Source organism: Anopheles coustani, chromosome 2 (genome assembly GCF_943734705.1).
Source record: "Anopheles coustani chromosome 2, idAnoCousDA_361_x.2, whole genome shotgun sequence".
Taxonomy (NCBI): domain Eukaryota; kingdom Metazoa; phylum Arthropoda; class Insecta; order Diptera; family Culicidae; genus Anopheles; species Anopheles coustani.
In genome coordinates this window covers 37,604,719-37,619,651 of record NC_071289.1, presented here as the reverse complement: position 1 = coordinate 37,619,651, position 14,933 = coordinate 37,604,719, and the positions used below count along the sequence as shown (strand labels likewise).

The window sequence follows — 14,933 nt, the reverse complement described above, 5'->3', positions numbered from 1 at the left end:
CCTAACAGGTCCACTGGAAGAGGATTCGCTAGGGACCTCATGGCCACGCTCAAAAGCATTTCACTTTTTTCTCCAAACTACTTTTTAATAGCAGCGCTGGAAGAAGATGCGAACCACAAACTCTGCCATCACCGCGGGAACGGTAATTGCTCCGAAAACCCTTCATTACCGGTGGCCATTTCCTCCCGCAGAGGTCTTTCCTGACCGCAGAGGTCTTTCCGTCTTCGGTGCAACCCTTCGAGCAATCGAAAAAAAGACGAAACCTCACCCGGGCTGAAAACGGTGCGTGGTAGCGCATCTGCACTTTCCGTTTCTGGCCTGCACCCGCCCCAAACACCGATCACCCAACCTCTCGCGGGGACTCTCGTTGCATATCACGAGCCTCCGTATAATTAGAGGGCCGTGAGGCGCACATTTGGTATTGTGTAATGGAAGAGACTCCGCAAAGTTTTTCCTCCGCTTTGTTATAGTTTCTTTGAGTTTGGGTGTAGTAACCCTTTCGCAGGGGCCAGGTTGCCCTCAACACGGTCGGGATCTCATAATTGGCCCCGGGTTGTGGTCGGCAACAGGTGTGATTTGAAATCCCTGTCTTCCTGCTGCCGTTTGAGAGCAAATTTTCGCAGAATTGCGCACCCTGACCACGGATGGTCGGACGGACACCGGAGGAGGATCCGGAGGAGGGCTGCTGATCGCCATATGGCAGTCGCCAGTGCAGCAGCAGTTCCTTATCTGCACGCAACATCCCAAAAGGATCAGAAACTAACAGCGAAAAGGCCCCAATTCTGCGAATCCATTGGATAAACCTTCAATCAGGAGGAAGTTAGAATAACTGAAAACTTTTTGCAATTCTAGAGCGCCAGAATTCGCATCAGCCTTCGTGCTGCAGGATGGGAAAGGATCAAGGACACGAGGAAAGCCACTTCCTGCCGTCAGCTGCGATACACAGCACACTCTGGTCAGCTTCCACATCCTCGAAATCGACTTCACAGTGGTGCCTCCTCGTTCGGATGGAAATAAAAGAATTCCACAGCGACTTTATTCACCTCAGCGATTGTTTTTAGCATAGTCATCATCGTCATCAACGTCGATCAGCATCAAGTTGAAAACCTCCGACCCAGAGGTTGAACAACGGTCGACACCTTAAAAGCGCTGAACCCTGGTTAGCCTCGGACGTTTGCAACATCATCATATCTTTTCCAAAAATATATATATAAAACATCACAGAGCCTCGCATCCCTGACTGTTTTCGCAAGGCCACAGTTGTTGCTTTTGCCCGCCCTCCCGAGTCGCCTCAAACTACTCCGAGGCAAGCTGTTTTCAGCGGTCACCGTGTGCCGTGCGCTTCCTGGGACCTATAATTTACGCCCGGCTGAAGCTTGGCTTTAGTTTAATGTACGTTTTGCGGTTGAGGTTGTGTCGTTGTTGTTTTTTTTTTCTTTTTTGGCTCAAACATTTGCTTTGTATTATTGTCCATGTGGTTGTGGAAACACAAGCGGCGTCTAACGAACTGTTTCAAAAAACCACCGAAAACGCCGTGCCAGGGTTGGTGTCCGAAATTTATGCAAAAGGATTATCGAGGATGGAACTACGAACCTTCAGCCGGAGACTAAACATAAACAGTATTAGCCGGGATGGGGCATGACATGTTCGGAGCGGATTTCGCCTGGAAAATGCAACGCGCTTGTCCGTCGGGAGAGTATCAATGTCTCCGAGGACCAGGTGACTCCCGGCGCTGGACGAGGACATCCATTCTTCCGCTTCGGTGTCTCGAATTATGCGACCCACCGTGGGGAACTCGTGTACGACGTGACCCGGAGGATCCTTGCATTCGAATAAAGGAAGGCGAGCGTATGTGTGGCTACAAGGATGCAGTTAGAGTTATCAACAGCATCATCATCATCATCGTGCTTATGCCTCTGGTAACCATGTTCTTCCACGCGTACGCCTTGGCGCCCGTCAAAATTATACATTTTCAAATTGAAAATATGCACCCCAGCACACGTGAGGTTGGTTTCCTATTTTTTATCTCCCAACCGCTACATTGTGGTTACCGCTAGCCAGATTTGCTACGGTGGAAAATCTGAACCAAACACTGAACATCCACCCTTTTTGCTACGAGCATGGAGTTGACATCATCCTGCAGGTTTCAGCGGCCATCTCTAGAACATTAGAACTCCTCGCGCCTCCTCCAACTAAGACCGATTTCCGGTGGATACCGGCCGACATAATCAACCGACATCTTCATCGGGGAGGGAACGTTGGAGTTGAAAGACTGAGATTTTGAGGAAAATTTATTTCTCAAATACTGGACTCGGATGCACTTACACTTCGCTTGCACCGATGTGTTTGGTAGCCGTAATTCGAAAGAAACGCAGGTATAATTTTAATTGATTTTATGAACTTTAGATATTAAATCTACACGCAACCAGCGTGTACGAGACATAGTAAGCTTGAGTTTTTCCGTATCCACCTTTTCCTAAATTGATCCGAATGCTGGAAGCGATGAAAGTGAAAATCCCACCAGAAAAACCCCCGTTTCGCCCTAATAAAGCCAGGCCAACAATTTGTCGCCAAACTTGCCCCAAGTTTAGCTCATTTATGATTGTGCACACACACACACACACAGCAGCAGCTCCGCCCATTAATGCCGGGAGTTACCGACACGTGGTGGGCTGGCTAAACCGTTTAATAGCTTCATCAGTGCGACACAGAAACGAAAGCTAGTTCTTCATAAAACTTTTGCTCGCTTTCGCCTTGTAATTTTCCCGTGGAGCAGCATGAATACACACACGCATACATACACACGACCGCTCGTGTGTGCTACTGGTATCGAGCAAGAGACACTTTCACCAGATCGCGACGGGAAAACTTTTCCACCGCCTGAAGGATAGGCAGACAAGGTATGGAATATGCCGTGGAACCGTGATTGATCAGTTATGATGCTGATGACGATGATGATCTCTGGCGCGCAATGAACGTGACGGGCCTTTCGGTTCGGAGACACTAATGTTGTTGTTTTATTTTTTCACTACGAGCAAAAAAAATAATCCAAGTTTTTCTTTTGTTTTTCCGTATGCCGTACACTTCCGATGACACACATGTGTGTGCATGCGAGACATTGAGAAGCGAGAAAGGAAGGCCCGTGAGTTAATAAATCTATACAAAAACCGTCTCCAGATGGGTGTTTCAACTTTCACCCGCGAGGGCTTCATGTTTGCCATGTTCAGTTTCTTTCTTTCCTTCTTTCCGGTCCCGATCCAGGTAATCTCAGACGTAGACTGCCAAAGAAAAAGCATCGTCCAAACGTTCGGGGGGAAGTTAGGCATAGAAAGTGAGGTTACGTTTATGGGCAATCATAATTAAATGTCCACACCCGGGTGGAGTTTCGTTTACCTGCGCCTTTTAAACGACGCTGCTAACGTTACATCACGTTGCGCTATCAGGCGGGTTTGTTTTCGGGAGGGATTTCCGGCAAGTGGCCCTCCAACTCAAAACACTTTACCCCTTTACCCCCGACGGATGGGGGATGAAACCCCCAAAAATCATTGTCATTTATTTTCATTTCGACTCATGTCGCGCAGCATGGGAAAAAGCTGACGTGATGCCAGATAAGTTCGCATTAATTATTTACAAACTCCTGCACGGCGTAAATGCGTCTTCACACAGCCATATTGGATCCATCCCCAGCTACATCAACTGTGAATTTGGTGCGAACGAGGAGAAGGGTGGTCTTATCCTGCACAGAGACAGTAAATAAGAAGGATTTGTCCGGATCGACCAGAAAAAAAGGAACGAATCGGAAGCGCTGCATCTGGAAGAACTTTGGGATATTCATTTCCCAAGACGCTTGCGGAATCTACCCACCCCAAAAACGAAGTGGTACTTGGTGGCGTATAGACGGGATAAAACCTGCCCACAAAAGACGTCACCTAACTCTCCACCTCCCTCTCGAGTGGTCCCGAGGTGCTTGGTGGCTCAGAAGTGCACTGAAGAATGGCACAAATCCTAGCTACTACAACTCTTGAGTGGAATTTCCACAATCCACTCGTATGCATTCGCTTCCCTCCGTTACCGCGGGAAGGGAGGAAGGGGGGCGGTGGTCGCGCCAGTTCAGCCATAAAGCAATGAGAAATATGTTTTCAGCTGAGCAGGATTGGCTAACCAGTAAAATGTACTTATAAGCCGCTTTCAATATCCCGCTCCGGTGCAGGCCACCTAAAGCGCTGAACCAAGGCATATGAACGAGCTCTGGGGGGACTGGCGAATGTGGCGGCAGACAAGACACGACCGCGCGTTCGCTAAATGACACTTCAAACACCCCACCCCACACCCATCAGCACTGATTCCTGGATTCCCCCTGCTCCGTGTGGTTGTGGTTGACGCTAACTTTCCTGTTTGGTTCGTACCCTTTCTTGCACTCGCCACCGAGGAGTAGTTGGGTTCTCCGTTGCACAAAATACTGCAGCTCTCCCTCTCCCTCTCTCTTTTCTGCGAGTCGGGAACCGGAGACCACGTCGCCATGAAAACCGCACCTACGAGACCCCGGCAGCATACGATGTCAAGGAGTCATGAGTCGGCGAAGTTGAAACCGGTCCCGCCGCTCCGGCGAAGAGTCCTCCAACCGCCAACCGGCCTCTTTGCGGGGTTGAGACGGTGCGCATTCGTATGCGGGCTTCATATTTAATACGACTGTCGACGTTGGCCCCGAGATGCATAAGCGAGTGGCTCTATCTGTGTGTCTGTGTGTCTATATCCCGAGTCCAACGGATGTCTCCTGTAGCCAGGGAGAAAATCGGTCCGCCGGGAAAATCACTTCCAATCATGGACGACCGGTGGTGGGATATGGTCCCAGTGACGACCCCGTGTCCTTTCAAGAAGCAGAAAGTTCGAAAAGGAAAGACCAGTGATCGAGAGAGAGAGATATCGAACGTTCGCCAGAGTCCCAACGATGAATGGGACAATACTGCGCCCGTTCGCATTTGCATTAGTATTAAAATCCGTTTATTAATAAATTTGCAATATGCAAATGGTCCTTCCGCCATCCATCGCTTCCGCCCATTCAGCCGACGCAGAAGTCGCGTCCAACCCAGCGCCGCACACCATTACAACGCCGATTTGCCGCCAGACCCAATCAAAGCTTTTACAAATATGAAAATTTATTGATCACCATCATTCCCATCGTCTGCAACGCATCGGACTTGGCTTGGTCTCGGGGTCTGTCTCTGTTTATCGGTCGTCCTCTAGTTGGTTTGCGTTCCCTTTCGCTCTGCCAAGGAGTTATGAACTTAGGAATAAATCAGGTTCAGATCGTGTGTCTATCCAATGCGTCCCCCCAATGCAATCCTCGACTACTTTGGCGACGTTAGAAGCCTTCCACGCGCCATCCTTAGCGCCGTGTCGCACTTAGCACACTCCAATTTCTTCTCCACAAACAACACGAGCTCTCTAGCCGAACACATACACATACACACACACATATGGATTGATTGTTCATTTGCTGCACCGCTGGCAAAGCAAATCCAGCACGATGAATGATTTCCTGTCGGTTTCGTCCTCGGAGTTGCAGCGATGAGCGCATATATGAGACCATATGACCTGACCGCATCGACATCAGTCGACGATGCACCCGATGGGACGGGAACTCTCCGGCGCGAAATAAGCTCATTAGTGATGCAAAGGAGAGTCAATAGCCGAAGGAAACCACATGCCACAGAGTGTGCGGCCGTGGGTAAGTCAAGAGATAGACAATGAGTTAACCCATGGATGCGATGGGATGTAAAGACTACCAGTAATTATAAAATTAGTTTATAAGACTTGTAAGAACAATCATTTAAGGGAGATGAAGAGGCTTCTAAGGAGATTAACATTCATTTTAAACACATCTATATAGGTTTAAATAGTTCAAAATAAAAGTAAATTTGAAATCATATGTGGTTGATGGGGAAAACTATCGCACCTTCCACATGGAAGGATAGGCAACACGATCCAATCACCCAGCTCCGTTTGCCCTCGAGGTTTTGTCATCGATTTCAGTATTTACCCAGCAAGCGTTTGCGGCGGTGATCAGTTTTGCGAAACCGGCCAAGCCGCAAACAGCTGCGCAATGAGAGCCCGCACCGCCGGGCCAGTAAATGCCAAAGATTGGCTCGGCCTGATCATCACCATCAGCGTGTGGTGCGGAGGCACAGCACGGGCCTCCGTGATTGATCGTGGCACACGTGGTAACCATCGGCCAGCAGCCACGGCTAATTGCGACACAAACGACGTGAGCGCAGGAAGCACGCAAACTTGAGGCCGCTATCTTCATCCATCATCATCGCGAACGTCACCTCCATCGATATGTCAACTTCGCCCGAGAGACGCGGTGGTTTGCCATTTGACCCAAAGCCAACATCAAACCATCCCGATGGGCGATGCAAAGTGGCCAACCCGGGTCAACCCGCAGGCCTCTGGCCGGGCTCTGCGCCTGAGTCATATGTTAGCAATTCAAACACGACAATGATGGCGACCTCAGCCGAGTCCGCTCGCTCTCCGAATACAAACGGTTCAATTCAGAAAGCCAAACACACACACACACACCATTCGGCCAAATCAACCCAACCCCTTCTTCGATCACATCACGCAGGTTCGGGGGAACCCACTGTTTACATTTACCATGTGTCCCACCGCGATGATGCGTATGCCTCGCGATATACACACTGCTAATGGGCGCGTCAATAAATTCTTCCACCAAGCATGTGTGTCTTATCGCCGAAAAGCTGGCGAACATTATAGCGTTTCTCGCACTTTGAGCCCCCGGACGTAAACATACTGTGACAGTTTGCCTATTAGTTAGCGGATCACTTCTTTTACTTTTTAACCAAATACTCTCTCAAGACACATAGCTCTGACTTCACCGCAACACTCATTTCCCCTTGCGTGTCTCTTGTGTTCTTGGATTAGACTTTACGTCATTCTCGAGTTGGTTCCCCAATTCCTGCGAGATGTACGAGTGGAAACGATTTGAGGGTGCAGCAGATGGTTCGATGGTTCCCCGCTGGAAGTAGGGAATGAAAACTTTCGCCCTTTTCCCGCAGCAAGTCGTTGGAACGCAGCATCTTTCCCCCTTGGATGCTTCACGCCTCCAGCGAAATCTCTCGCGTGGTCTCAGCGATCCCTAAGCGATAGCTCGGCGACAAGTTCTCAGACGGGTGACACACGGATGGATTATTTCGAATTCTGTCACGTATCGAAGTGGCAAGCAGGGTCTCCGCCATTGCTATATGCATCGACTATACGCTGTGCGTTGCGTTGGAAGCACGCCCAGGTACCCACCATCGCCAACATGGCGGCAGCCACGCAGGTTCGCGTTCTTCCCATCTTCCCATCCGTTATTAAACGTCATTATGAGCGGTTGTTTCGGCGGGTTTCGGCGTTAACCTTCCTGTTCTTGGCTCGCGTGCAAGAATTCGTGCAGCTAATTCGAGCCGCGTTTCTTCGCCGAAGCGTTTCCTTCACCCGAAACATGGACCAGAAGACCGCTGGGCGCTATTTCCCGGGCGCGGAGAGAAACACTTCAGAATGGACGCCAAGGTAACATACAGCAACAAGCAAAAAAACCAAACAAAAGACTAGCGAACGATAATTACCTTTTCGGGCGTACGAGAATCGAAGTTCAGGTCTTCGGAGCGAACACAAGTTTTGGAAGACCAGGCGAGCGTAATAATATCCCTCCCGAAAGCTGCAGGTCAAGAGTCCCGAAACGGTTTGCGGGTTGATTTTCTGGCTCTACCTGGATGTTTTGTGAGTCCTGCCCATCAAATCATCTTCAGCGTCAGCCATGTTTCTCCCGCTCGGTACAGCATTCCTTGCTGGCCTGCTTTTCTTGTTGGTGAGCTCACCTTTGGCGTGTAACGTTTTTTCGTGTCTTCGTTCTGGCTTTCCAAAAATCGTTTGAGAAAATCTCTTTTTTGCACCCTACCTTCCGCCGTCGAAAATCGTCGAAACTACGAACTTCAAAACAACTGTTGCCGAATGCGGCTTTCGGGTGCATTGGTGCATAGGCGTGCATGTTACGATTCGTTCCGATTCCAATTCAAGAGCGCCGAAGATGATGCTTGGGAAAATGTTCCAACATCCTTCCTTCGGGAAGAATAACACACACCACCTTCGAACTGCTGCTGCACTTTGCCGATGGAAGGTAGCGTGTGATGGACGGAATCGTTTCATTACCCAATCTCACACCACGCACCTCCACCAACCAGGCTCCCCCGCCGGTGATCATGTAACATCAATTACACGAAGTCATTAACTGCGAGCCGCCGGGACCGGTGCAACTCCTCCACCGACTCAACCCGTGCTGCTACAAAGGATACTTTAAACTTTAATTACAACGATTTTGTTTCATTTTACCCTCCGTAGACTAGCATCAGGACGGCGGCTCCTGCTGTCATCGTAAACTGCAATGGCTTCGGCAGTCTCATAAATCACACCGAACATGCCTTGCATCGTGGTACAGCTTCTTGTTAACCCTCGACGCAGTACACCTTTGATTTTCTGCCAGGTTTGCTTTCATTTATTCCATCCTTTTCTTTTTGCGCTGCTTTTTGTTCATCGCAACCCGGTGGTATGCTTTTTGATAAAAAGAACGCAAGGGAAAAATGATATCGCAAATACTGTTCAAGTGCTTTGGGAGTGGGAGCGAGAGTGGGATCAAAAACCCCACAGGATACCGAACAGCATCCCGGCGTAGTTTTTTGTGCTGGACTTCTCAGGTCTGCCTTGTGATCTCGCTCTTTGTGCCGTTCTCCGTTACACACGACGCTTTGCTTTTCCATTTAATTAAATAGAGAACAGAACCTTTTGCCACACGAACAAAAACCCCCATCACTACACACACATACATTCACCCGGAACATGCATATAGACCGAGTTCATTGTGTCCCTATGGAGAACCGACGAGCGGAAAGCAAAACCTCGATCTTAAATTTATGAACTTCGCACCAATTCCTTCGTTCCTTTGTGAGCAACCTTTTTTTCTTTTCAAAGACCCCTCCGGGCCAAAGGTTGTACCCCTGCAGGTAAGTGAAGGTTTTCACGGGATCGAATTTCCTCCCCGGCAACCCTGGGCATGCAAGAAGAAGCAAATCTCTTCAGCCCCAGGTGCAGCGCCGTGTCTTGGCAACGGAGCGTCAATGGAGCGAAGGAATTTTAGTTTTTCCTCCGCGTGGTTTATTTCTTGCCGCACACTCTTGGCCGCACATTGGCACGATTCTTGGAGATTTCGTAAGTAGTACTCGAGCTGCAGCCATGTCCACTAGACATAACATTACCGTTTCAAGTGAGGAAGCTTGAAAACTGTTGCGTTCGCTAAGCGCCGATGGAACGTCTTTGCCCCTCCAACCCGTGGGCACGGTCGATCGATTGTTGAGACGCGGGGCAGGCAACTCTTCGGAAGTGGGACGCCTCGAGAAGCTCGTCCATCATCGTCACGATCATCAGACGCTCACTCAGGGACACTCCATCGCTACCGAAACGGTCTGTTCACGTTCCATCTGCGGACGCAAAGTCGCGAAACATCGCACGCCAAAATGGTGCCTCCTCCTCTCGTGAGGTGCGTTTGGAATGTGCGCAGAAACCGATCGCCGACGCTCCATCGTCGATCGAGTGGACGTCGGAAGATAGAGAGAATGAGATATCGCCGTTGGAGGATTTAAAAAAAAACCCCAACCACCTCCGGGATAAGAGCATACTAAGCTGGCTGATTTCTAGCCAACACATCTATCAATGCCTCCCGTGAGCTCTTCCCCCAGACTATCCTACACAGGGGCGGCGGTTACGGCTCTCAATGGGAGTCACCTCTTAAGGCTAGAGCACGCCCAGAAGAAGAGGCCAACACTAAGCCGATCGGAAACCGGTTCGGCTACGCGAGGAATGCGTAAAAATTAATGACTTGCCTCGATACTATCACATCTTTTTCTCTATTCTCCATCCCTTGCACCCCTCCGCCGTGTCCCATACTTCCAACTCCCACTAGCACTCCGTCACCAACGGCTAGCAAAAATTATCATACTAATGACACATCGACATTTTGGAGTTTTTAACGACTCCCAAACGAACCCAGGCAGACACAACCAACGTGTCTAGCTAATTATACGTATGTTTTTCTCTCTCCGCGAGGTTCACGATCGACGGCGGACGATCGACGTCGCGCATTAATTCCGAAGGTTCGACGAAAACAAAAGGCTTTCGGATGAAATTACGACCGAAATCCGAAACACCCAAAACACTCGACGACAACCGGTCGCATCGGGGGGACAATCAAGCAAAATGCCCATAGTTATGGAAATCCTTCGGCGGAGGCTATTTTAAGCCTTTCGGTAATGGCCGCTAAGCGGACTAAGAGCACTGGCAAGCGAGTCCTCGTAAATCGATGGGTTAGCAAATTAGAATCAACACAAACGTGAGGGGCTGAGAACGGCTGAAAATACACAAACCACTTACGATCGGTAAACGTTTCCTGCGCGGAGTATCGATTCCGGTTTTTTTTAATGCTCCGTAAGTCACGTACCATTTCGTCAATTTCTGTATTGGAGAATAGCGCTCGGGCAGAAATCCAACACATCTGACACGTTCGTGGGGAAAATCCGTTGATTGTAATTCTGAAAACCTAAAGGTCCAACCTGCATATTTCACACTAATGCCTTCATTTATAGCTCGTAAGACACGGCAACAGGTAGTAGCGGCAGGTATGTCAAGCCATTAGCTCATTATCCTCCAGAAGTATGCAGCTGGTCGTCGTAAGAAGGCAACGCTTCACTTTCACACGAGTATGTCCTCCACGGGAGGGTGTTATGACCTTCGGCTCATCTTGGTGCAGTTTTGGGTGAGTTCCACCGAAAAACGAAACAGGTACCATCGCCATCAGCAACGACTGGCCGCCGGCAAAAGATCGCAAGGTTGGCCAAGAAACCCCTGTAAAGCAACACAGCTGGCAACCGAAAGCGATTATATAAATATGCACATTCTCCGTACGCATTTGCCATGTATTTATTTATGAGTTATTGACAATTTCCTCCTCCGTGGCAGGTAGCGTCGCTTCCGCCACATACAAGGATTTGGCATCGATTGTGAAAGTACCTGATTCGTTGACCATCTCGGTGGTTTCCAGCAACGCCATTTGATGTTTCCCACAACCGTTCTCCCTGCCTTTCGCACAAAAAAAACCGTGCGACTTCAGGCGTTGCATTAAATAACGCTGGCGAATCGTGTGGAGTGCGCAGAAACATTTTTATGCATCTGAGGCAAGATTTATACGCCACCACCCTTGACCATTGGGGTGGTTTTTTCTTTGTGTGCCGCTATTTTTTAAATATTTATAAGGGCCTCGAAGAAACCGAAGTTGCGACATACACACCAAAGCCAGCCCGGCTCCATTCCCAGGCAGCCACGCGAGAAGGGAAAACGGAGCATTGCGCTGGACATTGGGCTTGAGTCGACGATTTTTATCTGCTTCGTGGCTGAGGGGCTAGTTTTGCTGCGGGATTACGCTTTACCGGTTCGCCTTAGCGATGCAGTTTTTCCTTCGTTTTCGCCCTTCGTTTTTCATCCATTTCTGGTGCGACCGCCGTCTCGCTTTTGCACCTGATAACACCGGACGCTTTCTTCATAAACCCAACCATTTTGGGGGAAGCAAGTTTGGGGGAAGGTGAAAAATGACCAACCCTAACCTACAGGGTTTACAGGGTGTACTGTGTATCTGTGCTCCAGTTCCCTTTCGTGGAGGGCGTCGTCATGCAACACGCTGGAGGGAATAATAACCGAAACACACCTGGTTAAATATACCCTATCCTAACCTCGCTCCGAACCGGGGGGTTGTCTGTCTAAGGGAAGGGCTTTAAAAGTGTCCGTTTGACGTAACGCAAGAAAAATAGCAGGGGGGAATGCATTTATTCGAATGCAAATGAAACGTCGAATTAACGGAATCGTGAGCGAAAAGGCGTTGCGCTTAGGTCAGCGCTATATTTTTCCGACCATCGCCAGATTTCTGCAGTTTTCCCTGCCAATTAGCGATCGGCGGTCAACATGCAGCTACCGAAATGTGATCCCTTTTAGCGATCGCATAATGGCTCACCAAAACCTAAGTAAGAGCTCCATTTGCGGCAAGAGTCAATTTTTATTGTTGTGAATATATGGCAGAGAAGTGAGGCAACAAAAAAGCAGCACTGTCGATTGAAAGGCTATTCGAGGCACCATAAAAAAACCCCATGTTGCCGCCTGCCCTAACTAGCTCAACGAGTTACGCGCATTTACCCGAGGCACCTTCGCGTGCTCTTTTGCATTCCGTCTTAAATCGAAACATAGTAGAAAAATAAAACATAAAATAGTTAAACGACCAACCGGACCAAGTGGGTTGGTGTGTGCGTTTGAGTGTGTGTGTGCCACACCATCGTTAGAGTTGCGATCGTCCACCCACCCCCTCACTGTAAAACCACCCGTAGTAAACGAGACTCTTGAGCTGAGTCAACGGAATTCCGCACAATTGCTGCCGGAGATTGTTGTGTGCAAAAGGAGGAAAAAAGGAAAGGAAACAGAAAAAAACAAATGCTGGGTAGCAAATGGAATAACGCGATCAGTTTGGCCTCGCGAATCGCGATCGTATCTGGACCTGGGGTAGCACCTGAGGTGAAGGCAAAAAGGAGAGCGCGCGTGCGCGTGGCTAAGAAACAAAGGCTTAAGTTAAAGACCAACTGCTGAGCGGCGAACGACTGGAGCTGCACGACTAAACACACCGTTCAAATAAACCGTTTGGTTTGCGATCAGCTGGACTGTTCCGAAGCTTTAGAGTGGGAGTGACGGGGATGGGGGGATTTAAGGCACACTTCGATTACGCTCTGAAAGAAATGGGCATGGAATGGATACATGCGTTTTCTTGTGCGTGAGCCTTCGCCATTAGACACATTAATTGTTTCGCATAAGATTTACTTCGTGTGTTACGTTACTTACCGGTAAGCATTCGACAGGTATGCATCGTTCGTTTGGCGTGCTGGAAATCCATTTTGTATGATGTTTATCCGTTCGTCGACTTGCTGGATGTCAACCCGTTCGAGTCGCGCCGATTAATAGTCTGTTCTAATAGGGAGTAGGGATCGCTGTTTGATCACGAATCGGGAATCCAATCACCAACAATCACCTAGGCACCTTGTTCGAGATTCGTTTACGTTTAGTGACAGCGCAGTGACATCTTCGCAAATGCGATCATTAGTGTCAACGTTTGGTAATGATCAATTGCGCAATCACCTCACACACACACATGGACTTTTCCACCGACAGTTGAAAGAAGTAATTGAAGCCCTTCAATGCACAACCACTTAACATTCACCCGCCGATCCACCACTTGATCGCACTTGTCGATCGCGGTTACGTCGCTGATCGGAGCGCTGCGAGATGGGATTTTACTTTTCAATTGGACAAACAAACAAACAGCATCCCGTCAAACCGTTCGAAGTGCGGTTTGATTCACACTTCGGCCTTCTTTTGCCTTCTTTTCGATTACGGTTTTGTTTATAGCGATCAAACAAAGCGACCGATCATCACCACTTCCAAGCGCCTCATCACCGGAGGTCACAAATTATTTCGTTTTTCTTTTTTTCCTTTACTACTCGGTTTCACTAGCTCCCGCTTCTTCTCCACCTCTTCCTCCTGCTTCCGCCAACACTGACACTAGCAGCTTCGATCAATCCCTTTTCTCTTTTCGTTGGCGCCACCACGTGCACCACTGGTCGTTTTAATATTTTACCACCTTACGGGAGCCATCTTTAATTTCTTCTTCTTCACTCCGTTGGGGCCCGTTTTGATACGATCCGTTTGGCACACACTTCTACTTCATTCATACCACACCGGTGCCGCATTAATTCATGCCTTCCCTTGTTTGGGCTTCCAGGAAAATGTTGAAAACACAACCACACCTCACACCGACCGAACCCCTGCTCGTTCTCTTCACGATCACTTACGTTTTTCAGCGCCAGGCGCCCGCCGGGTTGCGTTATCGAAAACTGTGTTTTGTGTGTTGTGTATGTTTCTTTTCCTTCTTTTTCTTCCCCCGACTGAGCTGATTAATTACCGGTGCACATCATTAAAGCACTAGTGCTCCTTTCAATTAGCATACACAACGAAACATTGCCGAAACCGGTACAACCGATTTGCGGGCGAGCTCGTGCCGGATCCGTGCTGATTGCGATTTTTTCTTCTCCCGGGGCCGCTTTTCCTGAGCCACAACACCTCCACCGTTGCTTTCTTCGGCCGTTGTTTTCACTGCTCCAGTAACCCGGAAAGTAATCAAAATTGTTTCACTCTCCGGCGATCCGCGGCACTGCCGGTTTGCAAACACACGATCACTCTCTGCTGGAGTTGGCCTGGACACTTCCTTCCGTAGTATTGCGGATAACGCAATTTGCTTACGATAAAGGCAACGATGGACGATTTCTGTTTCGAAACGGTTTCGAACAATCGCAGGAATCGGATGCACAGATGACGTCAATGCCCCCCTACGATCCTGCGATGGACGCGGAGTCACATACACACCGTGCACACCACCTTCCTGGCTTTCTGCTTCGTTCTTCTGGCCTCGAACCGAGCGGTTGGCAATCCTGCGTTATGCAGCGCAGCGACACAGCGACGTCGTCACACCGAACAGCACACTTTCAAACTGAATGCGATGGCGCGTTCCAAAGCAGCCCAAACATCTGCCCCGTCCGCGGAACGCGCAGCGTAAACCGCTCGATCCGAACGCGTTTACGCACACATGCCTGCCTCCAGGTGAACGCTGGAGGACGGTTCGTTGTGGTGGTTTCAGCTCGGGTGAAACTAGGGAGACCAGGGCAATGTGGACCAAGTTTGTTTTACTGAAACTGCATGTGGTTACGGTAAACATTAAACATTGGTTTGCTTTAGAG

The 14,933-nt window shown here is 49.2% G+C and overlaps 1 protein-coding gene across 1 annotated transcript in view; it reads right to left on the bottom strand.

Annotated features, from left to right (window-relative positions):
* Window positions 1–14,662, bottom strand: part of LOC131266384 (hemicentin-2-like) — a 75,879-nt gene extending 61,217 nt beyond the window's left edge. Inside the window, exon 1 of the mRNA XM_058268881.1 lies at window positions 12,985–14,662. Within this exon, the coding sequence (XP_058124864.1) occupies window positions 12,985–13,036 (52 nt within the window). The 5' untranslated portion in view covers window positions 13,037–14,662. The remainder of the gene's footprint in view (window positions 1–12,984) is intronic.
* Between the last annotated feature and the right edge of the window lie 271 nt (window positions 14,663–14,933).